The 16224-nt window shown below is 40.6% G+C and overlaps 1 protein-coding gene across 3 annotated transcripts in view; it reads left to right on the top strand.

Annotated features, from left to right (window-relative positions):
* Window positions 1-16224, top strand: part of DPP6 (dipeptidyl peptidase like 6) — a 545144-nt gene that overhangs the window by 128761 nt on the left and 400159 nt on the right. Inside the window, exon 1 of one of the 3 annotated variants that reach the window (XM_034401658.3) lies at window positions 278-936. The exons of the other annotated variants lie outside the window; for them this stretch is intronic. Coding sequence (XP_034257549.1) covers window positions 691-936 — 246 coding nt within the window. The 5' untranslated portion in view covers window positions 278-690. Of the gene's footprint in view, window positions 1-277; window positions 937-16224 lie in introns of those variants that run through there. 3 annotated transcript variants of the gene reach the window in all.

Genomic DNA, 16224 nt, shown 5'->3' with positions numbered 1-16224 from the left:
CAACCTTCCTAGCACAGGCTTGCACGAGAGCTGTAGTCACCTTCCCACAACACACCCACCCACCCTCCGCTTTCCAAGTTTCCCCGTGGGAAAGAGGTAACCCAGTTGCCCGGAGCCTTCGGGGCTGAAGGCGCCCGTCCGCCCGTTCTGCGGACCCGCTCTCGCAGCCGCCTTGCGCGCAGAAGGACACTCGCCCTTCCTTCCCTGGCACGCGCGCGCACACTCACTCGCACCCTCCTCCTCCTCCTCCTCTCCCCCCCTCCCAGCCAACACACTCACATTCACACACACACACACACACACTGCTGGCATGCGACCTGGAAGGCGGCTGCTCTGTGGCCCCGGGAAGGCGCTAGGCAAGGGAGCCAAGTCGCTTCCCTGCTCCGCGCTCCTCCTCCTCTAACCGGGGGTTTGGAGGAGGTCAGGACCGCATCGATCTTCCGGGCGAGGGAAGAGGGCGGCGAGTTTGACGCGCCGACGGCGGGGTTCCTCCACGTTCTTCCTCCTAGCCCTCCTCCTCTGTTCCGATGCCCGGGCGGCGAGCGCGCCGTTCTCGCCTTCTCCCCTGAGGCAGACGGGGGTGGCGCGTCCGGAGCTGTCCAGCGCCAGGCAGGCAGAAGACGTGGAGGGCTCCAGACGGCCGGTGAACTCCGTACTCTTCTGCTCAGTCTGCCGCCCTGGATCGACCGAATGGCTTCCTTGTATCAGCGCTTCGGCGGGAAGATCAACACCTCCCGCTCCTTCCCCGTCACGCCCGAAGCCAGCCATCTCCTAGGCCCCCGGTGCTCCGAGGAAGACGGGGCCGCCGCTGCTGTCGCCGCTGCCTCGGCCCACGCGGCCGCCGGAGCAGCCAAGGCTTCGCGCCCGTCTCAGCCGCACAACCCCAGACCTCGCTTCCAGTACCAGGCGAGGAGGAGCGACGGCGAGGAGGAGGATGTAAGACAACCCCTGCCTGACTCGGGGGGGGGGAAGGGGGGCAGGACGCGGGTGGGAGAAAGCCGGGCTCCACACCTCGGGTGTTCCGTGCCTTCCGCCCCTCCGCTCGGACGGACGGAGCAGTCGTGTCCGTGCGACGGGCTGAAGCGCCTGGGCAGTGGGAGAGAGAGGCTTTGCGGAGACTTTCTCCCCTTGTTCTTATTCTTTTGGTACTGGGATCTTGTGGAAGCTCATGAGAAAACTCTGGGTCTCCCTTGGATTTAAGAGATGGATGCGGCTAGTGGTACTTGGAAACATCTGCTTTAAGGAAAAGTTAAACCGAGGAAGCAGATCCTCTGGGAAAGAATCGCGTTCAGCAGTTTGCATAGGATTGGAGAGAAATAGAATACTTCACACACAGATTTCTCCTCTTCCTCTCCTCTCCTCCTCTCCTCTGCTCTGCTCTTTTCTCTGCTCTTCTCTGATAGGAACTGATCAAAAGTAGATTTTCAAGAGGTATATTAAGCTCCAAGAATGTGTTGGAGTTTAAATTTTGAGCAACATGTGCTTTTGTTGGTTCTGATTCTTGCATCTCTCTCTCTCTCTCTCTTCCCCCCACCCTCTTCCCAATCCCCACTTTCTTCCCTTCCTTTCTACTTCCTTGGAGAAATTTCAAAGAGTTTGTATTTGCATATCTCCTTAGTAACCTCTGACTCATCCAGGACACTTACTGGTTCTGAGAAGGATGGTTCAGAGAAAAAGAAGTTGGAATAATCTGGAATTCATAACTCTTTGTTAAAGAAAGGAGGTTATTTTAATTGATATATTACTAGTTTAGCCTGGGAGGGTGCCTTCTCCTTGAAGTTGGTTCATGTAGTGGGGTTTGTTTTTTGTTTTTGTTTTGGTATGTTTGTGTGCACTTATGTTTGTGCAAATAGAAGCAAAGCCTCCTTTAAGTTTTGTTTAACTCTTCATGAATTCTTGGGATGTTTTCTACACAAGTAAAGGCATAATTTGCATGTCTAACTTACAATGGTTTCCATATCCAAATACTAAGGCCAATTCTTCCTGGTTTTCTAGATCAGGCAAAGGTCAGGTAAATATGGCTACTAGCAATTCAGTGTTTATTCTTTAGCTTGCAGTACTATATCATTTCGTAATTGGGTTTGTGTTACTGTAGTGATTGTGTGTATATGTATGTGTATGTACGTGGATGCATATGTGCTCACATCTATTTGTACATATATAATAAAAATTAAAGAGGAGAGTTTTCAAAGTTCATTGTGTACAGTACCTCTAAAGCGCATTTATTTTTAAATATTCCTTCCTCTAAAGTTGCATCACAATAACAGCTTTGCTCAGACCTTGGTTATAAAAATCAAGAATAATTAGCATAAAATTAATAGAAAGAGAAGCAATTCCTTTTATTAAAAATCAGTGTTGAGAAGCTTTTGTAAGGAAGCAAAGTTTTTTGGGGGGGGGTTGCCTTTTGTTCCTTTTTATTTTTTCTTCGAGAGAACATTTATCCTTAAATAAATATATAAAAATCTTGCAACGTGCTCAGGAGTTCTGTTACATTCAGCATCTCCAGGTGAATTGTGCTTTATGTTCCATTATAATATTTAGTAGAAATAAATAAGATCTAAATCCAACTGACACAGAATCTTGTAGTTAATTTATTTTTTCTTTAGGATTATGTTTTTGCTGTTGTCGAGTGTATTCCAGGCATTGCCCTCTAGGTGGCAGTATAAGAAAGCAAACTTTACTTTTTCCTCCTAATTTTTTTTTAACATTTAGCTAACAATTTGTATTTTACCTGCACCCAATTTTGTATATAGCAAAAACCTGCCTAGCAACTGGACATTTTGAAAGGTTTAATAGAATAATGTGGATAGTTTTAAACTGACTCAAATTAAAAGTTAAAGCCACACTTTTTTCCAGAACAATATTTATTAGTACTATAATCATCTATGTATTTACATGAAATAACTTTCCTTTCTGCTCATATGTCAGTAAGCATCTTGTAAAATGCTGTAGAATTCTCTGCCACTAGACAGTTTCTGGTTTCACCCTAAATCTGTAACAAACAAAAAAAAATACAAAATAAATGAAAACTTATAATAAATCCTGATTCTCACTTATTTTCTTTAGATAGGAGACCTGATAGTCAGTACGGTATTTTTCCAGTGCAAAAATTATTATTGTCTAGGAATCAAGTTTGAGAGCTCTGCAATCATGATTGAGATCCACACACACGAAACAGTAATATAATCCAATGTTTAGAGGTAATACAATCTGTGGAATAGCAGTAGTGTATGTATGTGTGTATGTTATGTTTACGGAGAATTTTAAAAATGAGGTTCGGGCATAAAAATGCTAGTTCCATTTCTGACATTAAGGAGAACCAGCTTCTCATGCCTGTATTCCTTCTGTGATGATTCTTTAATGTGCTAATCTAGGAGCTGTCTCAGGTGCTGAATAGTACCTTGCAGATTGTGAATTGGTCTTTAAGCAAAGTTGGGCAATTAATTTTTCCAAAGGACCACATGAGAAACTGGGATTGTTGTAGGGGGAATGAAACAATAGGGCTGTACACTTATTTACATTTGATTTCTAATTTCCAATTGACCTCATGCATGGCCAGACAGGAACAGCCAAAGATCCAGATGTGGCCAGGGAATTACAGAATAACAGAGTTGGAAGAGACCTTGGAGGTCTTCTAGTCCAACCCACTGCTCAGGCAAGAAACTCTATACCATTTCAGATAAATGGTTGTCCAATCTCTTCATAAAAAGTTCCAGTTTGTGTTGGTGCATTCACAACCTCTGGAGGCAAGTCGTTCCACTGATTAATTGTTCTACCTGTCAGGAAACTTCTCCTTTGTTCTAGATTAGTTGTTCCTTGATTAGTTTTCATCCATTGCTTCTTGTCCTGCCTTCAGTTGCTTTGGAGAACAGGTTGACCCCCTCTTCTTTGTGGCAGCCCCTCAGATATTGGAACACTGCTATCATGTCACCCCTAGTCCTTCTTTTCATTAGACTAGACATACCCAATTCCTGAAACTGTTCTTCATATGTTTTAGCCCAAGTCTGCCTTTTTAAGGGCACTGGAAAAATGTATTTGCTTTAGAAAACAGTATATTAAGGTGAAGGAACCATTTAGTCATAAGACCCCCTCTAAGTGCAAGCACCCAAAGTAAACCATCTTTGTCTAGCCTCTGTTCGAATCCATCCAATGAATGAGAAGCCTCCACCTGTCATGATATAGGTAGTCCTCCACTTACAACCAAAATTGGAACCAGAATTTTCATTGTTAACCAAGGCAATTCTAAAATGAACTGCTCGAAAGGTTGCAGATGGTGATTACATGATCCTCAGGATGTTGCAGCTATTATAAATATATCCCCGTTGCCCAGTGCTTTGAATATTGATCACATGACTTTGGTGATGGTATGATGTCATAATTACGAGGACCGGTCATAAGCTACCTATTTCACTGCCATTGGAATTTTGAATGGTTGTTAAACACAACGTAAGTTGAGGGCCTACATATAATTGGCTTCTCTGCCAAACTGGTCTTAGTATCGGAAAGCTATTTTTTATAATATTCAGCTGGTAACTATTTTCTGGTAACATAGAATAACCCATTATTTTGTTTTCTGAACTCTGGAATGAGAGAATTTAAGTTTTGTGACTTTGGCTGCTTGTTGTTAATTGATAAGGAACGCTCAGTTGATATGCCAAGGCAGGATTTTTGACTTTCAAAAGAAATGTATATGGCTCAAGGTTGAAGTGTGGAGATGAATGGGACTAGCCACAGGGAGCAAACCCCACACTCACCAAAACTGATGATGTCACTTAGTCAGGTAATAAAACACTTGCAAACAAGCAACCAAACAAAAAGCATCTTTTTTACCTTAGTATTTTTTTTAAATGCAAAAAATAAGTCAGAATTATTCTTTCTTATTGCAAACACTGCTGGGAACAAGTTGCCCAGCAAAGATGTAAGAGTATTGTGAATTGATGTGCCTTTCATCGCACAAATAGTTTTACAGGTTTTTAAGACATTGGAGGATAGGGGAAACAATGCAAGGATAACTGTGGCCACACGGAATGTAGAAAAGCATGCTCTTTAATATATTTCTACAGAATTGAATACATAGTTGCTGCAAATCCTTCTACTTTGGTTTATGATTGTGTTTGATGTCTCCTGCACAACAGAAGAAAGCATAATAGACCAGACTCTGGAAAGATTAGACTTCTAATACCCTGTTTTCCCCAAAATAAGACATCCCCTGATAATAAGCCCAAATCAGGCTTTTGAGCGCATGGCAATAAGGCCAAGTGCTTATTTCAGGGTTCAAAAAAATATAAGACAGGGTCTTATTTTCAGGGAAACACAGTATGAATTTCATATCAAAGCATAAAAGTAAGCAAAGGACTCTTTTCTTTCAAGGAGTGGATCCTATATTCACATGATGTGTATATTCATGGTTAATATAACCATGATTAATTGAATTACATTCTTTTTCTGGATATGTACAACACACTAAACAATTAATAGTACCACTAAGTTTGTGCAGTTATGCTTATGCTAAAATTCAGTTGTCTAATTTGTGGATTAGTAATATGTTGTGCAAACCTAGCTTCATCACTCCCAGCTGTTGAAGACAGCTGCAGTGTGAATATATCTTATCATCTGAAATACCCAACTGATCTTTACAATGTTTTTGTCCATTCATTTCAAGCATATTTTAAAATAATTCCAGCATGTAAACAAAATTAGGAACCTCTGTGATAACCATTTGATTATGTTTTCTAAAAGCTAATATCTGATTTTTTTTCACAGTTATTAGCTGTGCTATTCTTTATTATTATATATATAGAGAGAATACTGATCAAGTTTGTACAAAATTGGTTTGATCATGACTTCTTCAATAAAGCATAATTGGCTAAATTTATACAAGGCACAAACTAAGGTATAAACTATTGCTTCCAAAATAAATTCATTTACACAGAATATTACCCCAGCTTCCACCCCAACCCCACTTAATTAGGATTTAGCCTAACATATCAATTTTTAAACATATCTGTGTTTAAAATTCTTGACTTTTGCCATTTTTATCTTTTTGCTTGATCTCCAGAAAGGTCAGATAAATGTATATTATTTGTCTCCACTTTTGTTTTCAGAAGAATCTGCCTTCGTTGTTTTCCCCATTTCTCCTTGTAATCATTCTATAAAAATTGACTGGGGCAGTAATTAACTGAATATGCTGAATGGAAAAAATAAATTCAATTCCTGTGTTTATTACATTTTAAAGTGTACCCTGAACTCATGATAGTGAATTAAAGACCACTAAGACGAAATCGAACCTGCAAATACTATAAAATAAAATGAAATAACCATAGCCAGGGAAGATCTAAACGTTTCTGTGTTTTGATTTAGCAGAAGGCTGTAGATGTGGAGAATTAATTATCTCTGATCAAGGAGAAAGGGAGATATATTTTGCAGCATTGGGACAATTGATATGAAGGTGACAGCTCCATTATTTGTGGGATATTAGAAATGAGAGCATAAAAAAACCCTGTGATGAGTCTAGAGAGACAGTGAAATACACAGAACACCTATCAAATTTTTTAGCCTAAATTCCTGTCTGTCAGCTTTGGCCTTATAGTAGTTTTACTTCCTTATGAAGATTTCTCCTTTTCTTTTTTAGTGCCTAAATGCTAATAATTCAATACTGTCCATGTTCTAAAGCATATCACTTTCAAAAATTGCTGGTCATCTAAATTTCACACATTACATTCATCTTCTCCTGTGGTTATAGAATTGTGTATCCAGATGAATGGTTATGGATATAATTTGGTAAAGAAATAAAAGTAAGGAGCCAGTTTGGTGTAGCGGTTAAGGATCTGGCCTAGAAACCAGAAGTTCTAATCCCACCTTAGGCACGAAAGCCAGGTGGGTGATTTGGGCCAATCACCAAGAGACTGTGAGTTTTAATCCTGCCTTAGCGGGAGAAATCTGGTTTTGGGCCTGGCAACTCTCTCTCTTTCAACCCAATCCACCTCACAGGGTTATCGTTCTGGGGAAAATAGGAAGAGGAAGGAGTTTTAAATTTTGAGTTACTTAAAAAGTAATACAGGTAGGGTAAAAAAAAAATCTGATAGATAAAATAGATAAGAAAATAAATGCGGAGAATGTACCTGGGGGATGTTTGTTTATAATTTTGGGATCACATGTACTTTTCCTTTTGAGATTAATACTTTAAAAGACTAGAATACAGACATTTACTTTACTTAGCATTGCCTTTGAACATTTTCCTGTTTCGTCTCTCTCTTTTGCTTACTTTTCTTTACAGACAAGGTGATCGATGAGCGTAATTTCTGTAAGCAACTGCCAAAGGTACTGAGTTTGATATACATGCAGATTATCTATAACTTCATTCCTTTTAATTACCATGAAACAATAATGCATTAATCAAGTTCATAAGAAAATCAGATCTTCCCTCTATTGTAAAATACCAGTTCATAAGACAATAAAACTAACCTGGCTTAGGGCCCGGTTATTTACGAGACCACCTTCTGTCACCGATAACCTCCCATCAGCCAATACGCTCCCACAGAGAGGGCCTCCTCAGGGTGCTGTCAGTCAGGCAATGTCGGTTGGCGACCCCCCCAGGGAAGAGCCTTCTCTGTGGGGGCACCCGCCCTCTGGAATGAGCTACCCCCAGGGATACGACTGATCCCAGACTTCCGTACCTTCCGCCAGGCTCTGAAGACTTTTTTATTTCAGCAAGTCGGGCTGGGTTAAAAATCTTTTAATTGCTGAATTTTATGGGTAAGGGGTTTTAAATTGGGGGAAGCCAATATAAATTTAATTTTGCTTTTATAGTATTTTAATGTTTATATTGTATGTTTTTTAATTTTGGCTGTTCACCGCCCCGAGTCCTTCAGGAGAGGGGGCGGTATAAAAATTTTAAAAATAAATAAATAAATAAATAAAATAATAATAACAATCATCCCTTTAACATTGATGAGTTATTTTTTCTTGAGAAGGTTGCGCATCAGAAATCGGTTTTATAGTGTTACTTAAATATCCAAGCCCTCCCTTATTCATCATCAGGATAATTCATCAGGATAATTTAAGTGTACCAGTAGTCCTCGACTTACAACAGTTCGTTTAGTGACCGTTCAAAGTTGCAACGGCACTGAAAAATGTGACTTAGGACCAGCAGTGAAATGCACTTACCTACGCTACCTGTTCAGGAATGTGAGCACGCACGCCTTTTCTGCACATGCGCAGAGCCTTCTGAGCATGCGCAGAGGGTCAAAAATGGGACATAATGACATCCCCATCGGTGGGCGGAGCCTCCTGCCGCTGGCTGTACCGGTTCACGCGAGCCGGCTAGATCCAGCTGGATTTCACCACTGCTTAGGACCATTTTTCACAATTATGACTTTTGCAGCATCCCCATATCATGTGATCAAAGTTCAGATGATTGGCGATTGGTTCATATTCACGATGGTTGCAGCATCCTGGAATCCTGTGATCCCCTTTTGTGACCTTCTGACAAGCGAAGTCACTGGGGAAGCCTGATTCACTTAACAACCTGGTTATTAACTTAACCGCATTGATTTATTTAACAACAGTGGCAAGAAAAGTCGTAAAATTGGGTAAAACTCATTTAACAACAGAAATTTTTGTCTCAATTGTGGTCGTAGGTCGAGGACTACCTGCACCATGTTTTTGGAACAGCATTTTTTGAAAAAGAAGCAGCCATTTGGATGGGAAGCATTGATAATTATTGGGATTCTTATATGCAAAAGAGGGACATTTAACTTTCCTTCTTGTGGAACAACCATGCCTTTTCAGAGAACTGTTGATTAAATGGATAATGAAATACTTGTGACGGTACTTACAGTACTTGTAAAGTACTTGTAACCTTTCAAGGTGAACCAGGTCAGGAAAGATATACCATAATAAATGATAGAAGAAGTCTTGTCTGGGTTGCAATAACATAATCTTAAAAGCCTGATAAGAGTTGTTGTTTTCTCCATTTTATAACAAAAAAAGTTTCTTTCCCAAGCTTTCTCACGTTCGACCAATAGTTGTCACATACAGGTAGTTCTCAACTTACAATCATTCATTTAGCGAACATTTAAAGTTACGACAGCACTGAGAAAAGTAACTTATGGACCGATCCTTGAACTTATGGTTGTTGACACATCCCCAAGGTCATGTGACTTGGCAACCAGCTTTATTTACGATGGTTGCAATGTTTCAAGGTCACATGATCACCATTTGCAACCTTCCCAGCCAGCTTCCAACAAGCAAAGTCAATGGGGGAAGCTGGATTCACTTAAACAACAGAATAATTCACTTAGCAACTGTAGCATTCACTGAACAACCATGGCACCAAAAAAAAAAAAGCTATAAAATGGGTGCAGCTCAGTTAAACAATTGCTTTACTTAGAAACGGAAATTCTGTGCTTGTAAGTCGGGGACTACTTAATATTTTCTTTGAGGCCATCTCTATCCCAGAGGTGGGTTTCAGCAGGTTCTGACCAGTTCTGGAGAACCGGTAGCGGAAATTTTGAGTAGTTCAGAGAACTGGTAGTAAAAATTCTGACTGGCCCCACCCCCATCTATTCTCTGCCTCCCAAGGCCCAGCTGATCAGGAGGAAATGGGGATTTTGCAACAACTTTCCCCTGGATTGGAGAGGGAATGGAGATTTTACAGTATCTTTCCCATGCCACGCCCTCCAAGTCACGCCCACCAAACCATGCCACACCCACAGAACCGGTAGTAAAAAATTTTGAAACCCACCACTGCTCTATACTCTTCTAAAATAAGATATGGAATTATATATATCTGGATGTCACTTGATGTTTCCCCTACTTGTGGCATACCAATCAAAGCAGTGATCTCTAAATGGGTATTTCTATCTTTACAAAATAGCATGTGCAAGTAATTTTTGCCAAAATCAAATGAGGAAGTTTTGTACATGGCCATGTTCCCTTGTACCCTCTATTTAACTAACATAATATGGACTTCAAAAGATGTTTTATAGTTGCCTTTTTTGGCCTCCTGAGATAGACAAGTTATGAATCAGAGAAGTAATTGCCAATATTTTCGGTATTAATAATTTAGGCTGTGGGTTAGGCTGTTTAAATTAGCCTTTACAAGCCTTCGGGTAATATATAGTGCAAGATCTGGAGAGTAATTTATTTTTGAAAACTGCAAAGAAAATGATAATTGCTATTGCTTTGTAGTGAAATGTGCCAAAGCAAGGCCTGTTCCATTTTTGGGGAGAGGGGAGAGATTTCTGAAAAACGAGCCTGCGAAATAAAATGGAATTGGATTGCTATGCAAAATGAATTATCTTGTAAGACAGAAGAACTGCAAATTATTCCAACTGAACATACATATAAATTCAACCTTTTCGGCAAGTCCTTGGCATTGTTATCTCTGCCATCTTTGTTTTTTTGTTATTTTTCTTGTTTTAAATATTTTTAACAATTTGTAAACAGCTCACACAGGGTCTTCAATTTACCACCACAATTGGGACTGGAATTTATGTTGTTCCTAAGTGTAACAATCATAAAGTGAGTCAGGTCTAATTTTACAAGTTTTTTTGCTGTAGTCATTAAGGAAATCACAAGGTCATTAAGCGAATCTGGCACCCTTGTTGACTTTGCTTATCAGAAGCCCTCTGAGGAAGTCACAAATGACAATTATGCAATCCTGGGATGGTGCAAGCATTATAAATACATGCTTGTTGCCAAGTAAATACATGCCAGTTGATTGCATGGCTGTGGAGATACTGCAGTGCTAGGACTAGTCATTTATAGTCATTTTTTCAGCACCCTACAGAACTTGGAAAGGATGTTAAATGAAACAGGTACAGGACTACCTGTAGCAATAGCAATAGCACTTAGACTTATATACCGCTTTACAGTGCTTTACAGCCCTCTCTAAGCGGTTTACAGAGTCAGCATATTGTCACCAATAATTTGGGTCCTCATTTTACCCACCTTGGAAGGATGAGTCAACCTTGAACCTGGTGGGATTTGAACTGCCATATTGCAGACAATCAGCAGGCAGTAGAAGTAGCCACTCTAACCACTGCACCACCGTGACTCTGTAGTTGCTGAGAATCTTCTTTTTTATTAACCTGTAAATTACCCAAATACATGAGATTTGTTATTATATTCAGGAAGTAGAAGTAGAAGAATAGACAGTGGGATGGTCTGTGGGTAACTAAATAGACATTACTTCCCATTCCTTCTCAATCAAGGGCAGTTTTGAAATATTATTGGTCTGTAGTTTTCCTGCTAGTTGTCAGTAGATACCTGGCTTTAAAATTCTCACAGGCTTTTGTATGATCAAACTTCATCAAGTAAAGCTCATAATAAAAGATTACTACATTTATCTTTCTTCCTTCTATGTAATATTTTGCTGGTGCTAATACGTTCAGATATGTAAATTATACATGGAATATCACTTATCTATTTCTTTGTTGATTTAAAATCTGATACTTGGGCTGTGCATATCTTTGTAACAATAGTTGGAGCTGTGTGTCAGGGTTCCAAAGGATTTATTCCAGTTATTTATTAGGAGCTTCATGTCAGCACATTCCAAGTGAAGCCAACTCTGACCCCACGTACTTTATGTCCCAGACATGACCCTGTTTCTCCCCTCCCCCCCCCAGGGTGTGTCATCAGTCACATTTGTCAACGGGCAATTTTGCAGGTTGTAGAGATCACTCCCTTCCAGCCACTGTGGGTAACCCTGGGAGACAGCCTTGAGAGAAATATGTCTTGAATGTGCTTTTGTTTTTTGGCTGCCGTGCAGCTTTGCTGTTTTCCCATCCCCCTTGCCTTTAGCAACTCGAGAGCAGGCCAGGGATGCTTTGTGAGTCGACGCTGTGATTATGGCATACAAAAAGCAATGCGATCTAATAGTTAGTGCTCAGGAAGAATTGCATTCTCTATACCTCCTGCCCCATGTGACATTTTATTTTATTTTATCATTTTATTTTATCATTTTATGTTATTTTATTTTATTTTACTTTACTTTACTTCAATTTAATTTATTCATTAAATAGGAAGCCATCCTGTTAAGTAAAAGGGATTTTGTTAATTTTTATGCACCAGAACTCCTCGGGTGCCCAATGCACTTTTAGAAAAAGCACACAACACTGGTTATATGGGAGAGTGTGTGCAGTTGGGGATGAGGGAATTCAGAAAAAGGACATCCCAAAGTATACTAGAAAGCTAGAAGACATGATGGGACTCAGCATCACCAGTTTACTTGCTGGAAATGGGTGTCTTGGATATCTTTTCAGAATAACAATGGTATCATTCAAAGTCAGGGTGAAGATTTTAAGTCTTGCATTAAAAAAATGATAAAGGTTCTCCCTGTCCAAACATGCCTGTCTAGGGGGTGTTACTCATCTCCATTTCTTACCAGAGGGATCCAGAGTTTTTCAAAGACATTTGTGCATTCATGTGGCCAGCATGGTTATACACCAAGGAACACAGAACGCTGTTAACTTTCCCACCAAAGTGGTACCTATTTATCTACTCACATTTGCATACTTTCTAATTGCTGTGTTGACAGAAGCTGGGGGAAGTAATAGGAGCTCATCAGTCATGCGCCTCTCAGGATTCAAACCCGGGCGGTCATCTTTCCAGCTGACAAGCTCAGCATCTTTAACCATGGAGCCATCGTACCCTATAAAGTTGCCCTATATCTCTTTGCTTTAAAGAGTGCCAGCAAGTATCAAAGGCTCCTGACTTCTATGGAACAATACATTGTCTTCCAGTTCATTCCCAAACTCAGTTCAGAATGTTGGGTTTTGTTTTTAATCCCACCCGTGGCCTAAAATTGGATGATCTGAAATGAGACATTATACACAGGTGGTCCTTGACTTAAGAATCACAGTTGAACCCAAAATTTCTTTGGAAGGCAGTTGTTAAATGGCCATTTTGCCCCATTTTATGTCCTTTTTTGCCACAGTTGTTAAGCGAATCACTGCAGTTATTAAGTGAATCATGTGGTTATTAAGTGAGTCTGGCTTCTCCCATTGACTGCTTATCAGAAGACAGCTGGGAAGGTTACAAAAGGTGCTCACGTGACCCTGGGACAATGCAACTGTACTAAATACATGCCAGTTGCCAAGTGCCCAAATTTTGATCACATGACCATGGGAATGCTACAGTGGTTGTAAGTGTGAAGTCACTTCTTTCAGTGTTCTTGTAATTTTGAATAGTCACTAAACTAATGGTTGTAAGTCAAGTGATTTACGCCTGCAGAATCTTGCAGATCTATTTTTTCCATTATTAGACAGTCCCTTTCCTGAGTTTCCATTACTGCAAATTACAGTATTATAGTTTTCATTTCACATGGAATAAATAATGCAGTCTTCCAACATGTCTTTAATGGCCATGAGTTCAATTTTAAAATTGATTGTTTAGATAAAATTGTACTTTAACAAAATAGACATCGAAATAGTACATATCCTAAAAAAATATTCTCGGCAAATATGTACTCACCGACAAGCTCTTTGCAAAACGGTATTGTTTTTACAGTGTTTGAATGATGCAATTCAATATTATTTTCAATGTTATATACAGTTTTTACCTTGAGGTGTCAGGGAAAGGAGAATACTTTTCTCTCTGGCAAAGACAAACCTGAAATATTCTTTAAAATGCATTTTCCAGTAACCTGAAAGGTTAGCATTGATTACAGATGCTGAATACATTATCAGCCTGTCATTTCAGCCTCTGAAAAGAATTGTCAGGGGGGTGAAATGCAATAAGACAACAGTTTTAGGAAGAACAAGCAAAATCTCTCCCGTACAATAACAAACAGAAGGGTAGCTGTTTGGAGAAAGAGAAAAAGCATCATCAATAATAAATAGAGAGAGAGAGAACTTTATAAACATTTTCATTGCCCTCTTTTTGGTAGGATTGAAGAAAAAACTTTGCATGTGGCATCATAATCTCATTACTTGTATATTTACCACATGATAACGTCTAGTGGTTAGAGCACAAAATTAGAAAGCAGGAGAAAGTGAGTTCTAGTCCTGGCTTAGGAATAGAATAGAATAGAATAGAATAGAATAGAATAGAATAGAATAGAATAGAATAGAATAGAGGAGGAAACGGGAGGGGAGGAGAGGAGAGGAGGAGAGGAGAAGAGAAGAGAAGAGAAGAGAGGAGAGGAGAGGAGAGGAGAGGAGAGGAGAGGAGAGGAGAGGAGAGGAGAGGAGAGGAGAGGAGAGGAGAGGAGAAATCTTGTGATATGGTAAAACCTAGAAATTTGAAGGTCTCTACTGTTGATTGTCTAGTATTGTAAGAGGTGGTAATATGGGAGGGTTTCTCCTAAAGTCCACCACCATTTCTACAGTTTTGAGTGTGTTCAGTTCCGGATTGTTCTGTTCACACCACAAGGCTAGTTGTTCAACCCCCCGTCTTTATGCAGATTCATCATTGTCTCAAATGAGACCGATCACTGTTGTGTCATCTGCAAACTTCAGTAGTTTAACAGATGGATTGTTTGAGATGCAGTCATTGGTATAGAGAGAGAAGAGAAGTGGAGAGAGCACACGCCAGCTAGGTGTCTTTCACCAATTAATAGGAAACTATAAATTCTAAGCCAGGGATATCAAACTGAATTTCTTCAAGGGCCGAATCAGCATTGGAGTTCTCCTCTGCAGACCAGTGGGGGATGGGACGGGATGGGACAGACGCCTCATGCAGCACCCTGCTGGCCAAAATGGGACACGGGGGGCACATGTGACTCCCCGTGCCCCATTTTCAGCCTCCTGCAGCACTTAGCTGGCCAAAATGGGATGTGGCATGGCCGCATGTGCCCCCCATGACCCATTTTGGCTGGCAGAATGCTGCAGGAGGCCATCCAGGCCAAAAATGGGGCACGTGGGGGGTCGCACGTGGCCCCCCGCACCCTGTTTTGGCTGCTAGAGGGACTGGGGGCCGGTCCATTGTTATTTCAAGGCCAGCCCCGTGGGAAAGATGACACCCCTATTCTAGGCCCACCTTAGCCATGATTGTTAAGTGAATCACTACAACTGTTAAATGAATCATGCAATCACTAAGTGAATCTGGCTTCTCCCATTGACTTTGCTAGTCAGAAACTCAAATGGCAAACACAGGACTATGAGACGCGGTAACCATTGTAAATACATGCTGGTTTCCAAGCACCCAAAGTTTGATCATGTGACTTTGGGGATGCCGAAGTTGTCATAAGTGTGTTAACTGGTCATAAGCCCATTTTTTCAGTGCCATGATTGCTTTGCTTAAACAAATGGTTGTAAATCGAGAACTACCTATAGAATGTTAATCCACATGCAAACATTTTAAGATCTCTAACTTTCCCGATTCCAATCAAGTGTATTATCTTCTCAGTTTGCTGCAACATGCCAATAGAACTGGGGAATGAATGATAATCATCCTAAATATTCATTTTATTTTTATCTTTCAATAAGTAATAAACCTTAGTGCTTTTAAGCATGTTGGATGGAGTCAAAATGCATGCAATCAGCTAAGAATAATGAAGAAATAATGAAACAGTGTTGCTTTTATTTATTTACCTGGTCACTAATATAGGTAGCCATCGACTTAAACAGTTCGTTTAGTGACCATTCGGAGTTACAATGGCACCGAAAAAAGTGACTCATGACCATTTTTCACACTTATGACCATTGCAGAATCCCTGCAAGGATTTACATTCAGATGGTTGACAACTGACTCACATTTATGACAGTTGCCATGTCCCAGGTCATGTGATCCCCTTTTGCTCTGACAAGCAAAGTCAAGCGGGAAACCAGATTCCCTTAGCAACCGTGTTACTAATTTAAGAACTGCAGTGATTCACTTAACAAACGTGGTGAGAAAATGGGGCTTAACAAATTTCTCACTTAGCAACATAAATGTTGGGCTCAATCATGGTTGTATGTTGAGAACTACCTGTATTTTGTATCACAAGAAGCAGAGTTGGTTTGCTGATACCATGGTGAGGATCGAGATTGCTACAGAGGCCAAAGACAATAAATGGTCCAGTGGTGGGTTCCAACTGGTGTTACCACCGGTTTGCTTTGTGCACGCACTTTGCGCGCGATCAGCTTTGTGCAAGCTTTGCGCAAGCACTCAGCAACAGCTGAGGCATGGCAATCCGCTCTGCCTCACCGTTCAGCTGGGCTAAAAACGAAGGAATAAAGGTAGGTATAGTGGAGGAGCGGGCAGGAGGGCCCAGCTGGCGGGCGGAGCGAACCGGTTCGC

This window comes from Pantherophis guttatus, chromosome 4 (assembly GCF_059756535.1).
Source record: "Pantherophis guttatus breed Tessera chromosome 4, ASM5975653v1, whole genome shotgun sequence".
NCBI classification, from domain to species: domain Eukaryota; kingdom Metazoa; phylum Chordata; class Lepidosauria; order Squamata; family Colubridae; genus Pantherophis; species Pantherophis guttatus.
The sequence above is the reverse complement of the archived record's forward strand: the minus strand, read 5'-3'. Positions and strand labels throughout refer to the sequence as shown.